This window comes from Geospiza fortis, unplaced genomic scaffold (assembly GCF_000277835.1).
Source record: "Geospiza fortis unplaced genomic scaffold, GeoFor_1.0 scaffold874, whole genome shotgun sequence".
Taxonomy (NCBI): Eukaryota; Metazoa; Chordata; class Aves; order Passeriformes; family Thraupidae; genus Geospiza; species Geospiza fortis.
Window position 1 is genome coordinate 225,754 of NW_005054456.1, and position 16,341 is coordinate 242,094.

General features: G+C 57.3%; 1 protein-coding gene across 3 annotated transcripts in view; it reads left to right on the forward strand.

Moving 5' to 3' along the window:
* Nucleotides 1-10,553, forward strand: part of EFNB1 (ephrin B1) — an 18,673-nt gene extending 8,120 nt beyond the window's left edge. Inside the window, exons 2-5 of one of the 3 annotated variants that reach the window (XM_031062666.1) lie at nucleotides 4,385-4,477; nucleotides 5,413-5,541; nucleotides 6,106-6,494; nucleotides 6,621-10,553. In XM_031062666.1, the coding sequence (XP_030918526.1) occupies nucleotides 4,385-4,477; nucleotides 5,413-5,541; nucleotides 6,106-6,494 (611 nt within the window). In that variant the 3' untranslated portion in view covers nucleotides 6,621-10,553. Of the gene's footprint in view, nucleotides 1-4,384; nucleotides 4,478-5,412; nucleotides 5,542-6,105 lie in introns of all 3 variants that reach the window. The other 2 variants (XM_031062665.1, XM_005427813.2) reach the window with 2 other exon arrangements.
* The last annotated feature ends 5,788 nt before the right edge of the window (nucleotides 10,554-16,341 follow it).

The following is a 16,341-nucleotide window of genomic DNA, read 5'->3' on the forward strand; positions in this document are numbered from 1 at the left end:
CAGGAGAGGGGCTGGAGGATGTGTGCAGGGTGGGGGGCTCGTGTCCCCACAGTGGGGCTGGCTAGGAAGTGACACCAATATTAATAGTACCAATAACGGGATGCCCTGAGTTGGAGATGCGTGGCCCTGATGCCTGGGAGGAGCAGGAGGAGGAGGAGGAGGAGCAGGAGCTGTAACCAAGCCGTGCTCCCTGGCGGCCCCAGGGAGTCGGTGTGCAGTGGAGCAGGCGGGTGCCTCTGCTCGGTGACCTGGAAGTGGCTCCGTGTCCCCTGGGGTGCCAGCCCTGGTTGGGATGGGGGGAAGGAGCTCAGTGCCCGTGGTGGGCTGGGCTCCAGTGCAGCACCTCTGTGTCAATACCGAGGGGGTGTAAAACAGCTTGAAAGATCTGGAGAGGGGAGGTGGCAGGAGCTGGGATTTTATTTGAAGTGCAGTCTGCTTGTGGATTCCTGCAGTGTCCGAGCATATCAGAGATGGGGGAGGTGGATCTCCAGGGTGACCTGTAGGAGCTTCACCTGTGCCAGGAGGGGCTTTCAGCCCAGGGGTGTCGAGGCTGGGCTCAGGCTGCTCTGCAAGCTGCCCCTTGCCCCCGTGGTCCTGGCAGGATGGGGGTCAGGCTGTGGGGCACCGGTGGGATGCTGCCACCTCTCCTGAAGTGATAGAAACACGAACCTTGTGCAGGTCTGGGGGTGAGGGGGGTGTGAGGATGGCGGCCGGGCTGCGGCCACGCCGTGCCTGGCTGGGGCTGGAGCAGGGCTGAGCTGCACAGATGGAAGAGTGATTAAGAGCAATAAAAGGAAAGAGACTTGGATTCGCTACAGTCTCAGCACATTAATTGTGCTTTGGGGCCCAAATCATAACGCAGCCCTGCTAGAGGGAATCCAGCAGAGAAACCAAACATCTCGCTCTGGCCAAGGCTGACCATTTAAGAGACCCTTGCCTTCATCTCTTGCCAGGTATTACTTCCAGCGTCTTCCATCTGCCAAAACCCGAGTTCTCCTTTGAAATATTTTTAGGGGAGGGAGAAAAGCTCTGGTGACACCGAGTGCTGGCGCTGGGGAGGCAGCAGGGACAGCACATGGCATTGCTGGCTTGGAGACGGGACCATGGGGTTGTTGGGGATCTCAGCCATCTGTCCCAGCTCTGTGGTGTGTGTCACTGGGCTGGATGGGCGTGTGGGATTCCAGGAGTGGAGGTCCTGCCTGGCTTCCATGGTGGCTGAGCATCTCCTCTAAATTGACAAGCAATTACATGGTTAATGGTATCACTGTTAAATCCTCATCACTCAGCAGCCCGGGGCTTAATGCTCCATTAGGGCAGAGGCATCTGATGGCTCTCTGGGCTGGGAGCAGCCTTTGGAAGTCAGCCTTTGGAAGTCAGCCTTTGGAAGTCACTGGCCAGAGGTTATTTTTGCTCTCCCAGTCCTACAGCCAACCTGTGAATCCATCCAAAATGGAATAAGGCAGGAAAATGCTCCTGTGCGCTCAATGTTGCTGGGTCTTGCTGGACTGAGCCTTGCTGGTGTGGCATGGGGAGGTGACAGTGTTGTTTGAGACCTGCCATTTCCTATTCCATGGCTATTCCCAGCTCCCTGCCTGGCTTCCTTCGTTGTGTCACAGCTCTGCCTCCTGCTGCTGCCCTGCAGCTGCCTCTCTGCAGCTCAGGGCTCTCCCAGCTCTCCTGCAGCCGTGCCTGTGGATTTAACATTTTCCTCTGTGGGTTGCTGACTCTGGATTCCATCGGCAGCTGAGGATTGGTGGTGTCACCACAGCTCATCCTAACCGTGGCAGTGAGTGGCACAGGTACCTGAGGAATCCATCAAGTGCCACGCAGATCCCAGTCTGGATCCTCTGGAGCTGGGCTGAGCTGAGCCTGGAGCCTTCTGCTGGAGCTTCTTCCACTGGGAAAGCAGGAAACAGAGCGGGAGGAGCAGCTCTTCATTGCTGAGCTTCACAGGGAATTGCACTGGAGGAGCCTTTCCCGATGGATCAGGGACCTGCTGCTCTCACATCACCCTGCCCTGCATGTTCACATCCAACTCTCTGGACTCTGCACCGTTTGGATGGATTTGGGGATTTAGGATTTTGACTTTTGGAAGCCCAGCCAGCTGCGTGGAGCATCCAGCTTCTCTCTGGCCCATTGTGGATTTACACAGAATGTGGAAGCTCATGTCCTTGTTTCCAGAGGCCATTCCAAGACCATCACTGTGGGTTTTACAAATGTTTTTCCCTTTTTTCTTCCCTCAAGCAACTGATTCATTTTTCCACATGGTTCCCTCTCAAAACTACTTTCTCCCTCATCATTTCCATGGCTAGAACAAGAAGAAAATTTGTGTCCAAGTGTGGGGAGGGAAGAAGGATGCTCGGCTGTGTCCCTTCGTCCATCCCTGTGGCTCCAGCTGCTCCCTCTGTCCTCTTTGGACCTTTAATATTTTTTGTTGTATGTGGATGGAATGTCTTCATAGTTATTTGGAGAAACTGCTGCCTTTGTGGAGTCTTCTGGTTTCCCCCACTTGAGCCACGCTTGCTTGTTACCACATTTTGTTATAATTAGTTAATTATTTATAAATCAGACCTTGTGAGGCCTCACAGGGACTGGTTTTTACGGACTGCTGCCTTCTCCCTCGATGGATGAGTCTCTTTGAGATGCAACAACCCATGGCATGGAGCTGGGAAGCTGGGAAGCAATTCAAGGAGCTGCTTCAGGGCTGTGAGCTGGGATGTACCTGCTGATTTCACCCCCAAACCGGCGGCTCCGGCCTGGGAGAACTGGGCTGCTGAGCCTTCTGCTGGAGTTCACTCCTGATGTGTTTTTATGGGGAGTCTGAGCTCAGGTCCATCCTGTTTGGATTCCAGAGAACTCGTGCGGGCTGTTGGGGGTGTTTCTCCACATTCCCAGGCATTTGCGTGGGGCTTGGTGCTGACAGTGCTGCTGTTGGAAGGGCTGCCAGCAGATCCCAGCTGGATGCACCATCCCAGCTGGATGCACAGCTCCATCCCAGGAGCTGCTGGCAGGGGGGACCCTGCTGTGGGAGAGGTGTTAACTCAGCAAATGGCCCAAGGACTTTCTGATTAGGAAAACATTTGCTGGGGTTTCAGGCTTGATTGCACAGAGGTGTTTGGAAAGAGCTGATGGACTCAGAGCCTGCTTCCTGGAGGGATCTGGGTGTGCTTTCCAGTTTATCCCAGCGTGGAGGCTCATGGAGGTACCCAACCTCCTGCTGGGTGCCTCATTGCACTGTACTCCAGCCTCTTCCTGTGCCCTCACCAACACCCAGCAGGGTCCAATGGATTCATCCCAAATTTCTGTCAGTCACCTGCCCTCCCAGACCTGCTTTTTTGCGGGATGGAGGCAGGAATTGGGCTGCACAGGGAACCTGAAACCCTGGGGCTGAGCTTTGACTTGAGGCTCTGGGAAGTGTTGGCTGCACTGTGCTGGCCAAGTCCTGCCTTGTGTCTGGAAAATTATCCCTGGACTCCATGATTCTCCATCACATTGCCTTCCCCAAGCTGTTGCTGAGCTCCTCCCAGGTTTCCCTGCTTCCCTGGGTGAATTGATCCTTGTGGTTAGATTTGGTGGAGCACTGGGATGCTTTGTGTTTGCATGGGGGTGGGATGGGGTGGGAACCATCCACAGTGACCACATCCAGGGCCCTGGTGGGGTCAGAAACCAGTTTTCTGAGTCTGTTTAGCAGAATCTGCCATTTAGGTGCTTAATCCTGAAATCTTTGTGTTTGGGTTTGTTCTCTCTTGTGTTCCCCCTGCCCTGAGCCCTGCAGAGGGCTGGAGGATGGGGGAGGATGGGGGAATCTTCCCTGTGCTCCCATGGGATCCAAGGGCTGAAAACTCCGTGCCGGCTCTAGCGAAAAGTTAATGTGAATTTAAGTGACTTCTGCCCTGCAATTAGAGCCCCCGGAGTCCACTGGGGCTCTGAGTTTACATTCTTCACCGAGGCACAGGGTGTAATTAGAGATGTATAATTTAAACTGTGCATATGCAAGTGTTCCCATTCTGTACCAGGAGCAAAGGAAATTATCCAGGAATTAAAGGGGGAGGAGGGTGCAGGCATGGAGAATGGCTCACTTGTGTGGATGTGGCAGTGAGAGGAAGCTGCAGGGATCATGTCCTCACTGCTGCAGGCAGATTTGGAAGGAGCAGGAGCTGGGAATTCAGAGGGCTCTGGATTGGGGTGTGAAGATGTGGCTGTAATGGGAGGTCAGGAGTGAATCCCTGGGATAGGAGGTGCCAGGAGATAGCTGGGACCTGCTTGGCAGTGCCAGGGGACAGTGAGGACCTGCACAGTAATGCCAAGGAGCAGCAGAGAGCTGCCCAGCAGTGCCCTTCCAGCTCCTAGGAGCCTGTCTAACGTTCCCTCTCTTTTCCTACAGCCACTTCCAATGGCACTCTGGATGGCCTGGAGAACCGGGAAGGAGGGGTCTGCCAGACACGCTCCATGAAGATTGTCATGAAAGTGGGGCAGGGTGAGTCCTCCCATTCCCTGGGGTCTCCTGCTGCACCCTGAACCAGGGTCCCTGCTCCTCTGGGGGATGTGGGAGTTCAAGATTCCAGGGAAACTGAGGCCAGGCCAGCTGCTCCTGGGGGCACTCTTGGGTTAGTTCAACAGAATTTCATTTTTAGGATCTTTCTTCCTGCCTTTTTTCTCCTGCCAACATGGCGCATGTGCGGAGCACTGGGATTGAAAGGGAGCGATTGTTCCCGGTTACCTCGTGGGCCATATCCCGGCGGGAAGTGAGCTCAGCACAGGACCCATGAGCCCTGCAAGTGTCTCAGGGGGCTGGCACAGGCAGTGCCCCTGTCACTTCCTGGCCATCCAAGGGGGGATTGTAGCTAGCCAGGCATCAGAGATTTGGCTTGGCAGCTCTCAGCTCTGGAGGCCACCAGGCTCTGGAGACTCTGGCAGTGGGACACTAGGGGTGTCACCAGCAGGCTCTTCTCCTGGAGTTCCTGCTTCCCACCACCTCCATCCCAAGCTGCTTCCCAGCCCCAGTGATGCCCTGGCCTCATTTCAGCCTCGACTCGGATGCGCAGCTCCCGATTCTGCTTCTCATTATTGTGTTTGCACGTTGGGGCCAATATTTATAATAAACAGGCAAAGCTGTGCTGCAGCCTTGGCCTCCTGCCTGCCCTTCCCTTCCTTTGCTCCTGCTGCCCGAGCAAGAAACCTGTCCCAGCCCACGCATGGGAGCTCTGAAAACAGCAAACCAGGGAATTAGGGTGGGGACCTGCTTCCCACAAGCCCTGGAGCAGCTCAGCCTTGCTCTGTCGCTCTCAGCATCTCCCAGTGCTCCTGTGCCCCATGGGAGTGCCTGACAACTGGGGGCACCTCTTTAGGGGGAACAAGCTGCTGCCTTCCAGGTTGGACCAAGGCTTCTCATCCATCCCTCCCCTTTCCCAGATCCCAACGCGGTGATCCCAGAGCAGCTGACGACGAGTCGGCCGAGCAAGGAGTCGGATGACACCGTGAAGGTTGTCACTCAGAGCCCACGCAGCAAGGTCCCGGCGGTGGAGGAGCCCGGCAAGCCAGGTGGGTATCCCAGGGATCCCCAGGAGTGGAATCAGATGAAGCTGAGAAGTTTTTCTTTTCTTCCTGCCTGGATCAGCATCTAAGCACTGCTCCTTTGGGAGCTGCAGCTGCCCTGGCCCAGGGGTCAGTAACTGGAGACTGGGGAGCTCTGGGTGTCAGAGTCCACATTTACCAGGGCATCCTGGTCTGGAATGGTGTCATGTGGACACAATCAACACTCTGCTCCATAGGCTGGGAGAAAGGAACGGGATCAGTGGTGTAGGATGTGGAACAGGGCATGTGGTGCCCCCTCTGTGGATGCCTGGGGCTCCTGCCTGCCCTGCCCAGTCCTTCCCAGGGATGTGTGGGTCTGACTGGGGTGGGAAGGTGGGGAGCAAGTTGCATCCCCTTGGAGGTGAGGGGTTCCCCTCCTTGGGAGCATGGCAAGAGAGTGTTGTGCTGAGTTTGAGGGGCAGAGAGGGGCTCCAATGAGCAACTGATCCCGCTGCTCCACAGGTGTGATCCATGCATGGACAGAGCACAGATCTGCTGCCTCTCTGACCCCCATCTCCCCTTGCCTTGCAGGCTCCGTCAACCAGGACGGCCAGGAGACCCAAGGTCCCAGCGATGGCTTCCTGAGCTCCAAGGTGGCCGTGTTCGCGGCCATCGGTGCCGGCTGCGTCATCTTCATCCTCATCATCATCTTCCTTGTCGTACTCCTGATCAAGATCCGCAAGCGGCACCGGAAGCACACGCAGCAGCGAGCTGCAGCCTTGTCCCTCAGCACCTTGGCCAGCCCCAAATGCAGCGGGAACGCGGGCTCAGAGCCCAGCGACATCATCATCCCCTTACGGACTACAGAGAACAACTACTGCCCGCACTACGAGAAGGTGAGCGGGGACTACGGGCACCCCGTCTACATCGTGCAGGAGATGCCCCCGCAGAGCCCAGCCAACATTTACTACAAGGTGTGAGGAGCAGCCTGAGAACGGCCGATGCAGCAGTGCGGGAGCGCCGGGCGCGGGGCTGGCGCCGCAGGGAGGAAGCGAAACGTTCCCCCTGCCCTGGCGCGGCGCGGGCAGCGCCGGGAGCGGCGCCGGGGAGCGGAGGGCTCAACGCTCACGTGCTGATTCTCCCCTTTGTATTTAGTTTTGTAGTTCTCAGCTTTTGTAATCCCGAGACTCTGAGGGTGAGCCTTCAGCCTCCTCCTCTTCTTCTCCAGACTGTGGCCGGCCATGGGGGGCGGGCGCCGTGCCTTTCTGTGCTCGGGACACCGCTGGCAAACCCGGAGACTCCACCTCCCCTTTGTGGTTTGGGATTTCCCCGTCACCCTTCCGGGCCTGTGGGAAGTGCCCGCCAGCGCCGCAGGGCCCCGGAGCCTGGAGCAACGCCGGGGCCTCGGTCCCAGGAGCAGCGAGCGCACAGGGGGATGAGGAGGAGGAGGAGGAGGATGCTTTGCCATGGTGCCAAGATGCAGACAACTGTGCAGGGAGGAAGCTGGCAAACCCGATTTACTACTACTACTATTATTATTATTATAATAATTATTTTAATTTTTTTGTAACATTTTTATTTTTGTGAATTCTGGGCGGGACTCCGGCCTGCCACCTCTGGGCACACGCCATCACCTCCTTCCAGCACGTCATCCTGCCGGCCACGGGGCAGATCCCGCTCCCCCCACTGCCCCTGGAAACTTTTGTGTTCGTAGCTGTTGACTCTTGTTTTAGTCTCTTTATAAAAAGAAAGAAAGAAAAAAAATTTCTATCTCCACCCTGTCTCAAGCGTTCAGTGCGCGAGGGGCTGGTCACTGCTCCTGCCCCGCGCAGAGCAGCCTCGGCCTGGCAGCTCTTCCCAACCCCTCTGGAGCATCCCACTGTGGAAAAAGGCCTCTGGCTTTCCATCGGGCTGGGGCTGAGCCTGCTGGAAGCAAAGTAGGGGGTGGCAGGGGGAAGCTGCAGCCCCCTCCCAAGCTGGGCATACTGCAGGTGGTTGTCCTTGGTAAGGAAAACTGGAAAACAAAGGTTCCCAACTTGCAGCTTGTGCCAGGAGTGTCAGGAGGAGGCTGGTGCTCGGGATTGAAAGCCCCCAAGAGGCTGGAACACCAAGCTTAGCTTGGTTGGGAGCTGAGCCAAAGGCTTTCCACCCTCCTGCTTTACCTGAAGAATCCAGTGCCCCTCGGTGGGACCTTCTTTGGGGACCAGCCCCACTGTGCCTGTTCCCTGCCCTGCTCCTGGTGCAGGAGCATTCCCTGTCCTGCCACCTCCTGGGGGTCCCCAGCTCGAGCTCCCCTGCCCTTGCCTTGCCCATCTCCCACCCAAAACTGGAAGGGGTTGAGCCTGTCTGGTGGGATCATTCCCAGCTTCCTCTTCCCAGGAGGAGCTGCCAGCACAGTGGCTGATGCCAGTGATTCCAGCAGGGCTGGCAGTGCCCTGTCACTGCCTGTCCTTGGGCTGTCCCCCCTTCCTCACTTTCTTTTCCTTCCAGCAGTAGCTGCTTTTGCTCAGGGAGCAGGAGTGGGGCCGGCGGGGCTGTTCCCGCCTGGGCTGTTCCCGCCTGTCCCCAGGGCCCCGAATCCCGCCTTAGGAAGTGCCCAAAGAGCGAGGGAGCTGCTCTGCTAAAGTGCCTTGACAAGGAGCGGGCGGGGGCGGGGGCAGAGCAGGGACAGGGGCCCGTGGCCTGGGAGGATCTGGTGACTTGGGGGGACCCGGTGGCCCCAGGGGGATCTGGTGGCCCGGCTGCTGCGCTGGGGTTTGGCCCTGAGCGGGATGGGAGCATCCTGTGGTGCCACGTTGTTTGGTTTAGGGCAGGAATTAGGGCTGGAGCGGAGTGGGGTGTCCCAGCTCCCCTCCTGCCCTTGGCATCCTGAGGTGGTTCTGCTTCCAGGGCCTCAAACCAGCTGCTTCCCTCGGGAGAGATGCACCCCATTGGGTGCTCCCCCTATTCCCCATCCCAGCACTGCTTCCCCCGTGTAGCACCTTCCATCCCTCTCTCCTCTGTGGGATCCACTGCCCATCCTGGCCTGGGAGCCGCCCCCACCAGGACCCCCATTCCCCAATGGGGAAATCCCAGAGAATTGTGTCTTAAAAAAAATCCCTTCCCTCTTCCCTCTGCCAAACCTTAGGCTGTGTTTCCCCAAGTGGGAAGAGCCCTGGCTGGGTGGTGGTGGCAGTGGTGATGGTGGCAGTGACAGTGGAATCCGTTAGGAATAGTGACCGAAGTGGAGGGGGAAGTGGGGGGACAATGTAGTTTTGGTTTGGTTTTGGTGGAGAAGGGACAGAGTCTGGCCACAGGTTGTACCGAAAGTGATCTGACAGTGCTGGTGGCTTCTCATGGTGGTTGTCCCCAGCTGAGGTCTCCATCAGTCCCACTCCTGCTGCTGGGAACAGCTGCAAAATCTTGTAAATATGTGAAGAAAGGGTGAAATCAGAACTCTTGGTTTTTGCTGAGCACCTCGGGCTGCTGGGTCCTGGATCAGAGTGTGTCCCTTGGGTTCTTTTCTTGAAAAGCATTGAAATTTGGTTGATTTTCCTTTTTTAAATTTTTTTTTAATTTTTTTGTTTCCTCCTCCCCTCCTTTTGTTTGTGTAAATACTAGTCTTTTTTGGAAGAAATAATGTAAAGATGTTTTGTATAAACTCCGAATTATTTTCTGGTTGCTTTTTCTTAGAAAAACAAATGAGAACTTAAAAAAAAAAAAAGATGAAAAAAAAAGAAAATTTAACCACAAGAACGGGTGTAAAACATTGTCATAGAGCTCAGCCTGGAGCCTGTGGGCTGTGCTGGAGTGTGGGAACTGCCGGGATCGGGACTGGGGACCTGCCCTTGATATAATGCAGGATCAGATGGGCTCCAAGCAGAGAGTGAGGCAGGAATCTGGGCTTCTCTTCCATCCCAGAGTCTGTGGCTCATTCCCAGTGAGTACCAGAGCTCTGAGCCCTGTCCTGGCCATGGGCAGAGATTTGGGGACCACATGGTGATCTAAAGGGACATCAAATTTATCTGCTTTCTTATCTTTAACCAAAAAATCCCTGACTTGGGGATGCAGAACTCCATGCAACATCCTGAGATCCTGCTCTGCTTTTCTGGGCCTGTGGAGCTGCTCCTGGTGCAGATCCCTTTCCCAACTATTCAATTTTGTGTTTGCCTATTTCGCTGGCCAACTGCCAGCTCACCATGGCCCCATCTCTTCTTGGTGCCAGGGCTGGGATGGCTTCTCCTTAGCCGTGCCCAGTGCAGGGTCCCTGCCCAGGGGTGGTGGCCATGCCTGGAGCCATCTCTGGTGTCACGTGGCACTTGTCATGGGCAGCTGGAAGGCGTCAGGGAGCCCCCAGCTCTCCCAGTTGCTCCCAGGAGCTGGGCTGTGAACCTGCATTATATTGAGAGAGGGTTTCTGGGAGGTTCCAGAGGTGCTGGAGCAGGGATGGACAATCCCTCTCTCCATCCCGGCAGTGCTGCGCCCCTGCACGTCCTTTCCGCGCTCCCACATTTCAGAGCTGTGCCACCTCCACATCCCACAGCGTCACATCCGCACCGTCCCTGTCCCGAGGGGCCTGGCCCTGCCATCAACCAGCTGGGACTGCCACTGCCCCACCCCTGTGCCACCACCGGAGCAGCCAGGCTGACAGATTTTCCCTGTCCACCCTGCACTGCCCTTAGCCCAGGGGTGGATACGGAGCCTGGATGTGCTCCTGGTGCGGGGCACGCGGGATGGGTTGGGAACCAGGCACAGGGGGAACCAGGCCCCTCTGTGCTGGCACCTCCTCGGCTCCAGCCTTGGCATCCCCATGCTGGTTGATCCTCCTCGGCTCCCGGTGGGGCTCTGGCGGTGCCGGGATCCCCTCGGCTGCGCTGCCGGCGCCGCAGATTTTCTTTCTTCGTGTCATGATCCTGGTTTTGATTCCTTTCACCTTCTCCCAGCTCTCCCGCCCAGTAGCATATCATCGGCATCGGTAACAGCTCTGTGGCAGCTGAACTCCATGGAGCCGTGATGGAACCTGATATATTGTTAAATAAAAGGGTTTTTTTCCTATGGAATCCTGGCTGTCTCCCGTGTGCTTTATTCCTGCCCTAGGTTTGAAACGCAGACTGAGTGGAAGAGATCTGGAAAGACTTGGCTGGGACCGGTCTTCACCAGCTGGTCCTGGAAGGACCTGGTGGGTTTGGTTTAGTCAGAAAAAATTTGGAGATTTTTGTCCAATATTTACAGCATGGACTCAGGATTGCATGAACTCAGGGTTGGATATAGCTGGGCACTCCGTGGATATGGTTGGACCTGGTGATCTTGAAGGTCTTTTCCAATCCAAATGATTTTGTGTTGCTGTGGCTCTGTCCCTGTAACTGGAGGCTCCTGGGGCCACTGGATTCCCTCAGACTTGAGAGGCTGCTCCTGTGCTCTGGAGCAGGCAGAGCCTGGGAGCTGCTGGTGGCACAGGACAGGGATGTCCCATTCCTGGCAGGAATGAGCCTGCTCCAGACAGGCACAGGGAAATGCAGGAAGGGAGTGAGGCCAGCTCCTCCTCACCCTGGAGTTGCTTTAGGAGAAGATGGAAGTTCCTGCCTGATGCAAACCACACCTGCTCCAGTCCAGGTTGTCCTGTCAGGAATTGTGGGTGCTGGATTCTGGGATGACCACAGGGGTATGGGAGGGAATGGGTCTGGTTTATGGGATCTTAAAGTGGGGCTGAGGCACCAGCCAAGACAGGCTGGAGAAAACTCATCCAACCTGGAGGGGTGAGGTGAGCCTTGGAGATGGACCACAGTGGGATAGTTCAGAGCTGTTTGGGCTCAAGCAGAACCTCTGGGACCATGCCAAGAGCCTGCTGGAGTGAGCAGGGAATGCCGGGATGGGGGTCGGGATGGGGGGGCCTGGGCTGCACCAGCTGGGCTCAAATGTGGTTTGCTGGTTTGAAAACCCTCCCTCTCTGCGTGCTTTGATCCCAGTGGGAATGAAATAAGGCTTTTAATTCTAAACAGCTTCGCCGGGCCCTGATGCCTGCAGGGAGAACTGGAAGTGCCAAACGTGCTGGGACCTGCCAGCAGAGGGAAAAGTGCTTTAACAGGTTCCTGGAACCCACCCCCGGCTGGGAGCAGGAGGGTCCCCCCGGCTCTGGGGCTGCTCTGGGTGGGACCAGCACGGACTGGGGGGTGCAGAGCCTGTGAACCCCACAGGGTCACTCCTGGTGCTCCATGTGTGCCCTAAGGCAGCTGCAGAGGGGTTCCATGGCAGAGGGATGTGCTGGACCTGCTTCTCCTGATCCCACCCCAGTGTGAGATTTTGCAGAAGTCCCTGTGCTGGGAAGGGTTTGGTTGGGAGCACTCTTGTCCCTGTCTTTGGTGGGAGGGGACATCAAACCCTGCTACCAGTCAGTGCCCACGGGGACATGGGAGGTGAGACCATGTGGTGGCTCTGCTCTGCTCCCAGGGGCCGGCTGGCAGTGAGGGATCAGCAGGATCCTACCCGGAGCCTCTGGATCTGGAAAGTTCATTAAAGCTGCAGAGCTGCTGATGGTTTTGGATGTCCATCAGGACTGGAGGAGTTATTTTAATTATTTCATATAAAGGAGCTTTTTGTTGAGTTTATTAACTCGCCCTTGGCCGGATCCCACTCTGGAGTGGGGTGGCTGCCAGGCCAGCAGAGCTGGAGCGTTTGGGGGGATTGGGATGCTGGGGGTAACCATATCCCTGGTGTAGGAGTGTTTGGGGGGATTGGGGTGCTGGGGGGCATCATGTTCCTGGTGCAGGAGCATTTGGGGGATCAGGATGCCCAGCTCACCCCAGGTGCAGGAGCAGTGCCATTGTGTGCCATGGCCAGCGTGGAGCCCCCATGGAAGGGGAGCCCCTGTATGACCTGGGTAAGGGATGGGAAGCTCAAAGCCCCTTGGAGGAAGGTGAGCAGGCAATGATGGATCTGCAGCACTTCCAGCTCCAGTTTGGGACCTGGCTTAGCTGGAGATGGGACATTGGGGCTGCTGTGGGGCTTAGGATGAGCTCTGGAGAGGGGGACGCAGGGCAGGGACACCCCCAGGATTCCCAGAACATTGGCTCCATGTGCTGGGGCTGTGCTGGTGGCCCTGGTGCTGACAGGGTGCTCTCCCTGTTCCACCCATCCTCTCCCTCCCAATCCCAGCACTGCCAAGGCATTGCCATCCCTGGAGCTTCCCTCTCCCCTCAAGGCCCTGAGCAGCAGTGGCTGCTGCCCATCCATGGACGAGCTGGCCCTGGGAGGCAGCAGGGATGGAGCTGGAGCACCAGTGCCTCCAGCCTCTGCTCTCCCAGCCTTGGCTGTATTCCCTGGATCTCAGCGGGGCTGAGGGTGAACAGGACAACATATCCCAGGTTTCCTTTCCAATATCACACCCCATTGCTGCAGCCCATTCCTGGCCTCATCCACCCTTCCCAGCACACTCAGCCTCCTCCTCTGGCATTTCCACTCCAAGGGGAGCATCTGAACCCCCCAGCCTGGAAGGGGCTGGATAACAGCAATTCCTGCTCATAAACCTTGGCTGGACCAGCTGCGGCCGCCAGGATTGGGAAGTTTATCCTTGTTTTCCCTCCGGTGTATCCAAAATAACGAACAGGTTTTCCTGGTTGAGGCAGTGGGCTTTTCCCACAGCCAGGCCTTCTGCTGCATCCACTGGCTCGCCTGCACCTGGTTTCCAGGGAGAGGAGCCTGGAAGATCCATTAGGCTGTCGTGGAATGCAACGAGTCCCGCGGGCTCCGTAATAAGGGCAATAACAGGAATGCACTGGGGGGCTGTTTGTCACTGGGATGGGATGGGATGGGATGGGATGGGATGGGGACATGCAGCAGATGGGAAGGAGGTTGGAATGTGGACAGCGATCTCTGTGTCAGACGCTGAATGGGATGGGAGGAGGAGAAGGGTGAGGAAGAGGAGGAAAAGAGCACAGCTGGTGCTGGCAAGGCAGCGGGTCGGGCTCCAGCACTCTCCCCGTGTTCCTGTGCCACTGCCAGCCCCATCCCTGTGCCAGGGCAGCCATCTGTGCCCGAGGTGGAGCAGATCCGGGCGGAGCGGCCCCGGCGCCGTTCGCACAAAGGCCCCGCAGTTGGACCCAGCGGAGCTCAAGTGCTCGGAGAAAAGCATCACATGCTGCCAAGGTTTTCCCTCTGCAGGCAGGCCCGGAGCCAGCAGGGATGGTTGCAGCCTTTTTCCCCTGGCAGCGCTTCCAGCATCCTGAAAAGGCTCTTCCCTGGTCATATCCCAGCCAGCCGGGATGTGCAGGGGCTCCTGTGAGTGACCTCCCTGGCTTTGGCAGCAACTCGCTGGGATAACCATGAGGAAGGGCTGGGTTGGAGGGGTCACAGGGCTGGAAAAGGCAAAGGAGAGGGCTAGGAAGCCATGGGGGGATGAGGAGGAAAGTTTGTCCCAGTGAAACAGGGAGCTTCAGGATAAATCCTGTAGGTTTTGGTTCATTAAGAAGGAATGAACATGGCTCTACAGCAAACATCAGTTAATTATGTGCAAGGTTTTAATGTTCCTGAAACACAACCCTTGGAGAGGGTCCCCCAGCTGCTGGAAGGGGGTCTGAAGGAAACACAGAGCTTTTCCTTTTGTTTTGGATGGAGGATGAGAGAAAAATGGGAAATATCAGTGCTGTGGCCACCCTGAGAGCTGCTGCTGAGCCAACCCAGGATCCTGCTAGTGTTGGGGTGTTCTGCCTCTCTGCAATCCCGGGAGTCTGACAGGGGCTTGTCCTGCTTTTCAGCAATCCTGGGGTCCTGATGGGGCTTGTTCTGCCTCTCACTAATCTGCCTCCCCCTAATCCTCTGAGCCAGCCCAGGATCTCTCTGGGAGGTTGCCTCATTTCAGCGGTCACTCTGTGCTTCTCCCCTGTTCCCCAGGACTCAGGGAATAAGGATGCTGTGACTGCAGGGTGGATGTGTCCAGCGGGAGGTGTGATCCAGGCTCCCATGGCTTCACCCTGCCCCATGCAGGGATGTGGCTGAGCCTTTGTCAGCTCCCACGTCCCAGGGCTCTGGGATGGGATTTGGGCAGAGCCAGGACAAGCTGGGCTGCTGTTCCCATCCTGCAGCTCCTGCTCCCATCCCAGCATCGCCTCCAGCCTTGGACCTGCCCTGGCTGGGAAGGGCCGAGCGAGGCTTCGGTTTCAGCCCAGCTCCCCCCTAATTCCTGCAGCCTGGTGTAATCCTCCCCAGCGAGCCCAGCGCCAGGTTCCTGCTGGAAATTGGCTCTGGCTGTGGCTCTGGGGTCTTTGTAGGGAAGCTGAGCCAGAAGGAAAAGTGAGCTGGAGACTCCAAAGGGCTGGGGGGGCTCTGCTCTCCTCCACCCGGGGGCTGGGGAGCTCAGGTGGGGACTGGAGTGGGGTGGAAAAAGCCCTGAATGCTGCTGAGAGCTGGGTGGGATCATCCCTGCGGCAGGGGATGGGGTGCTGTGGGGTGCCAGCCCTGCCCCGCAGCAGCCAAAGAGTCCCCCAGCTGGAGATGGGCCTCTCCTGGTGCAGATGGAGGTGGGGAGGGATACAGGGAATATCTGGGGAGATGAACCAGTGGGTGAACCCCCAGCCAGGAGCACAGAGGTCTGTGGGGTTGTTTCCCTTTGCATCAACAAAGGAGCGTTCCTGCTGCCCCAGCCCCAGCAGGGAAAGCTGCCCTTGGAGAAATGGGGTGGAGAGCTCCTATGGCTGCTGTGCCTGTGGGACCCCCTGGTGCCCCCCAAACTGTGCTGTGCCAATGCCCAGCTCGCTCCAGTGCCGGGGCTGCAGGAACTTGGAAGGATGGCAGCTCCCATCCTGCATCCATCACTTTGTCCTGGCTGGAAACGACAGAGCAGCTCGTGAGGAGGATGCAGGATGAACTGTGGCTTCCCACTGCTTGATGTAAAATGGGATTGGCCATTAATTATGGACTTTATAGGGCCAGGCTGGGGGGACCTGCAGGGACTGGATCACAGGGAGGGTTGAGGGGACCATGCAGCAGGGAAAAGTTTTCCCAGGGGATGGATGGGAAGGGCTGAGCTTCATCCCAGCGGGAGAAGGCAGCTCTGAGCAGGCAGAGGCGGGTCCTACTGGGGTGTGCATCCCTCCATGCCTGACACCTCTCCATGCCCTCCCTGGGCTTCCAACAATAATCCCGGGGCCGGCCGGGCTCTGCTGCTCCGGGACGCGGGAGTGGGGCCGGGGCGCTGGGCTCGTAAGGCGATATCCCGATATCCCGGCAGCAGCGGGAGCAGAGCAGCCGAACAAAGGCGCAGTGTCTGCGCCCCCCCCGGGGCACCCGGAAACCCGTCCCAGCCTGGGGGGAAAGGGTTAAGGAAGGCTGAGCCTCCAAACAGCCCGCAATCCTTCTCAAAGCCAACAGAGGGGCAGTTAGCTCCTAATAAAGGGGGAAGATGAACCTGGGTGTCCTTGTGGGTGCAGAGGGCTGGGGGGCCGAGGGGCTCATCCCGAATCCCAGGAAATGCCAGGCTGGGAACAGCTCTCTCACAGCTCAGGCAGAGGCAGCAAAGCCTGGGGGTGGGGATTTTATTCCATGTCCTATCATAGGATCACAGAATCATTAAGGTGGGGAAATCCCGCTGAGATCGTGGAGTCCAACTGTTCTCCCAGCGCTGCTGCATCCCCAGGTGACACTTCCACATGTTTTTTGAACACTTCCAGGGATGGTGCTTCCATCACTTCCCTGGGCAACCTGTTCAGGGCCTGACCACACTTTCAGTGAAGAAAATCCTGCAGCATTTCCCAGAGTCAGTTTTGCACCTTCCCAGTGATCCCAGCTGGGGATGGATTTCCAGGCACAAAACTCCTGTGCATGTGAGGGGAATGCAGGAATTCCCACCAGGAATGC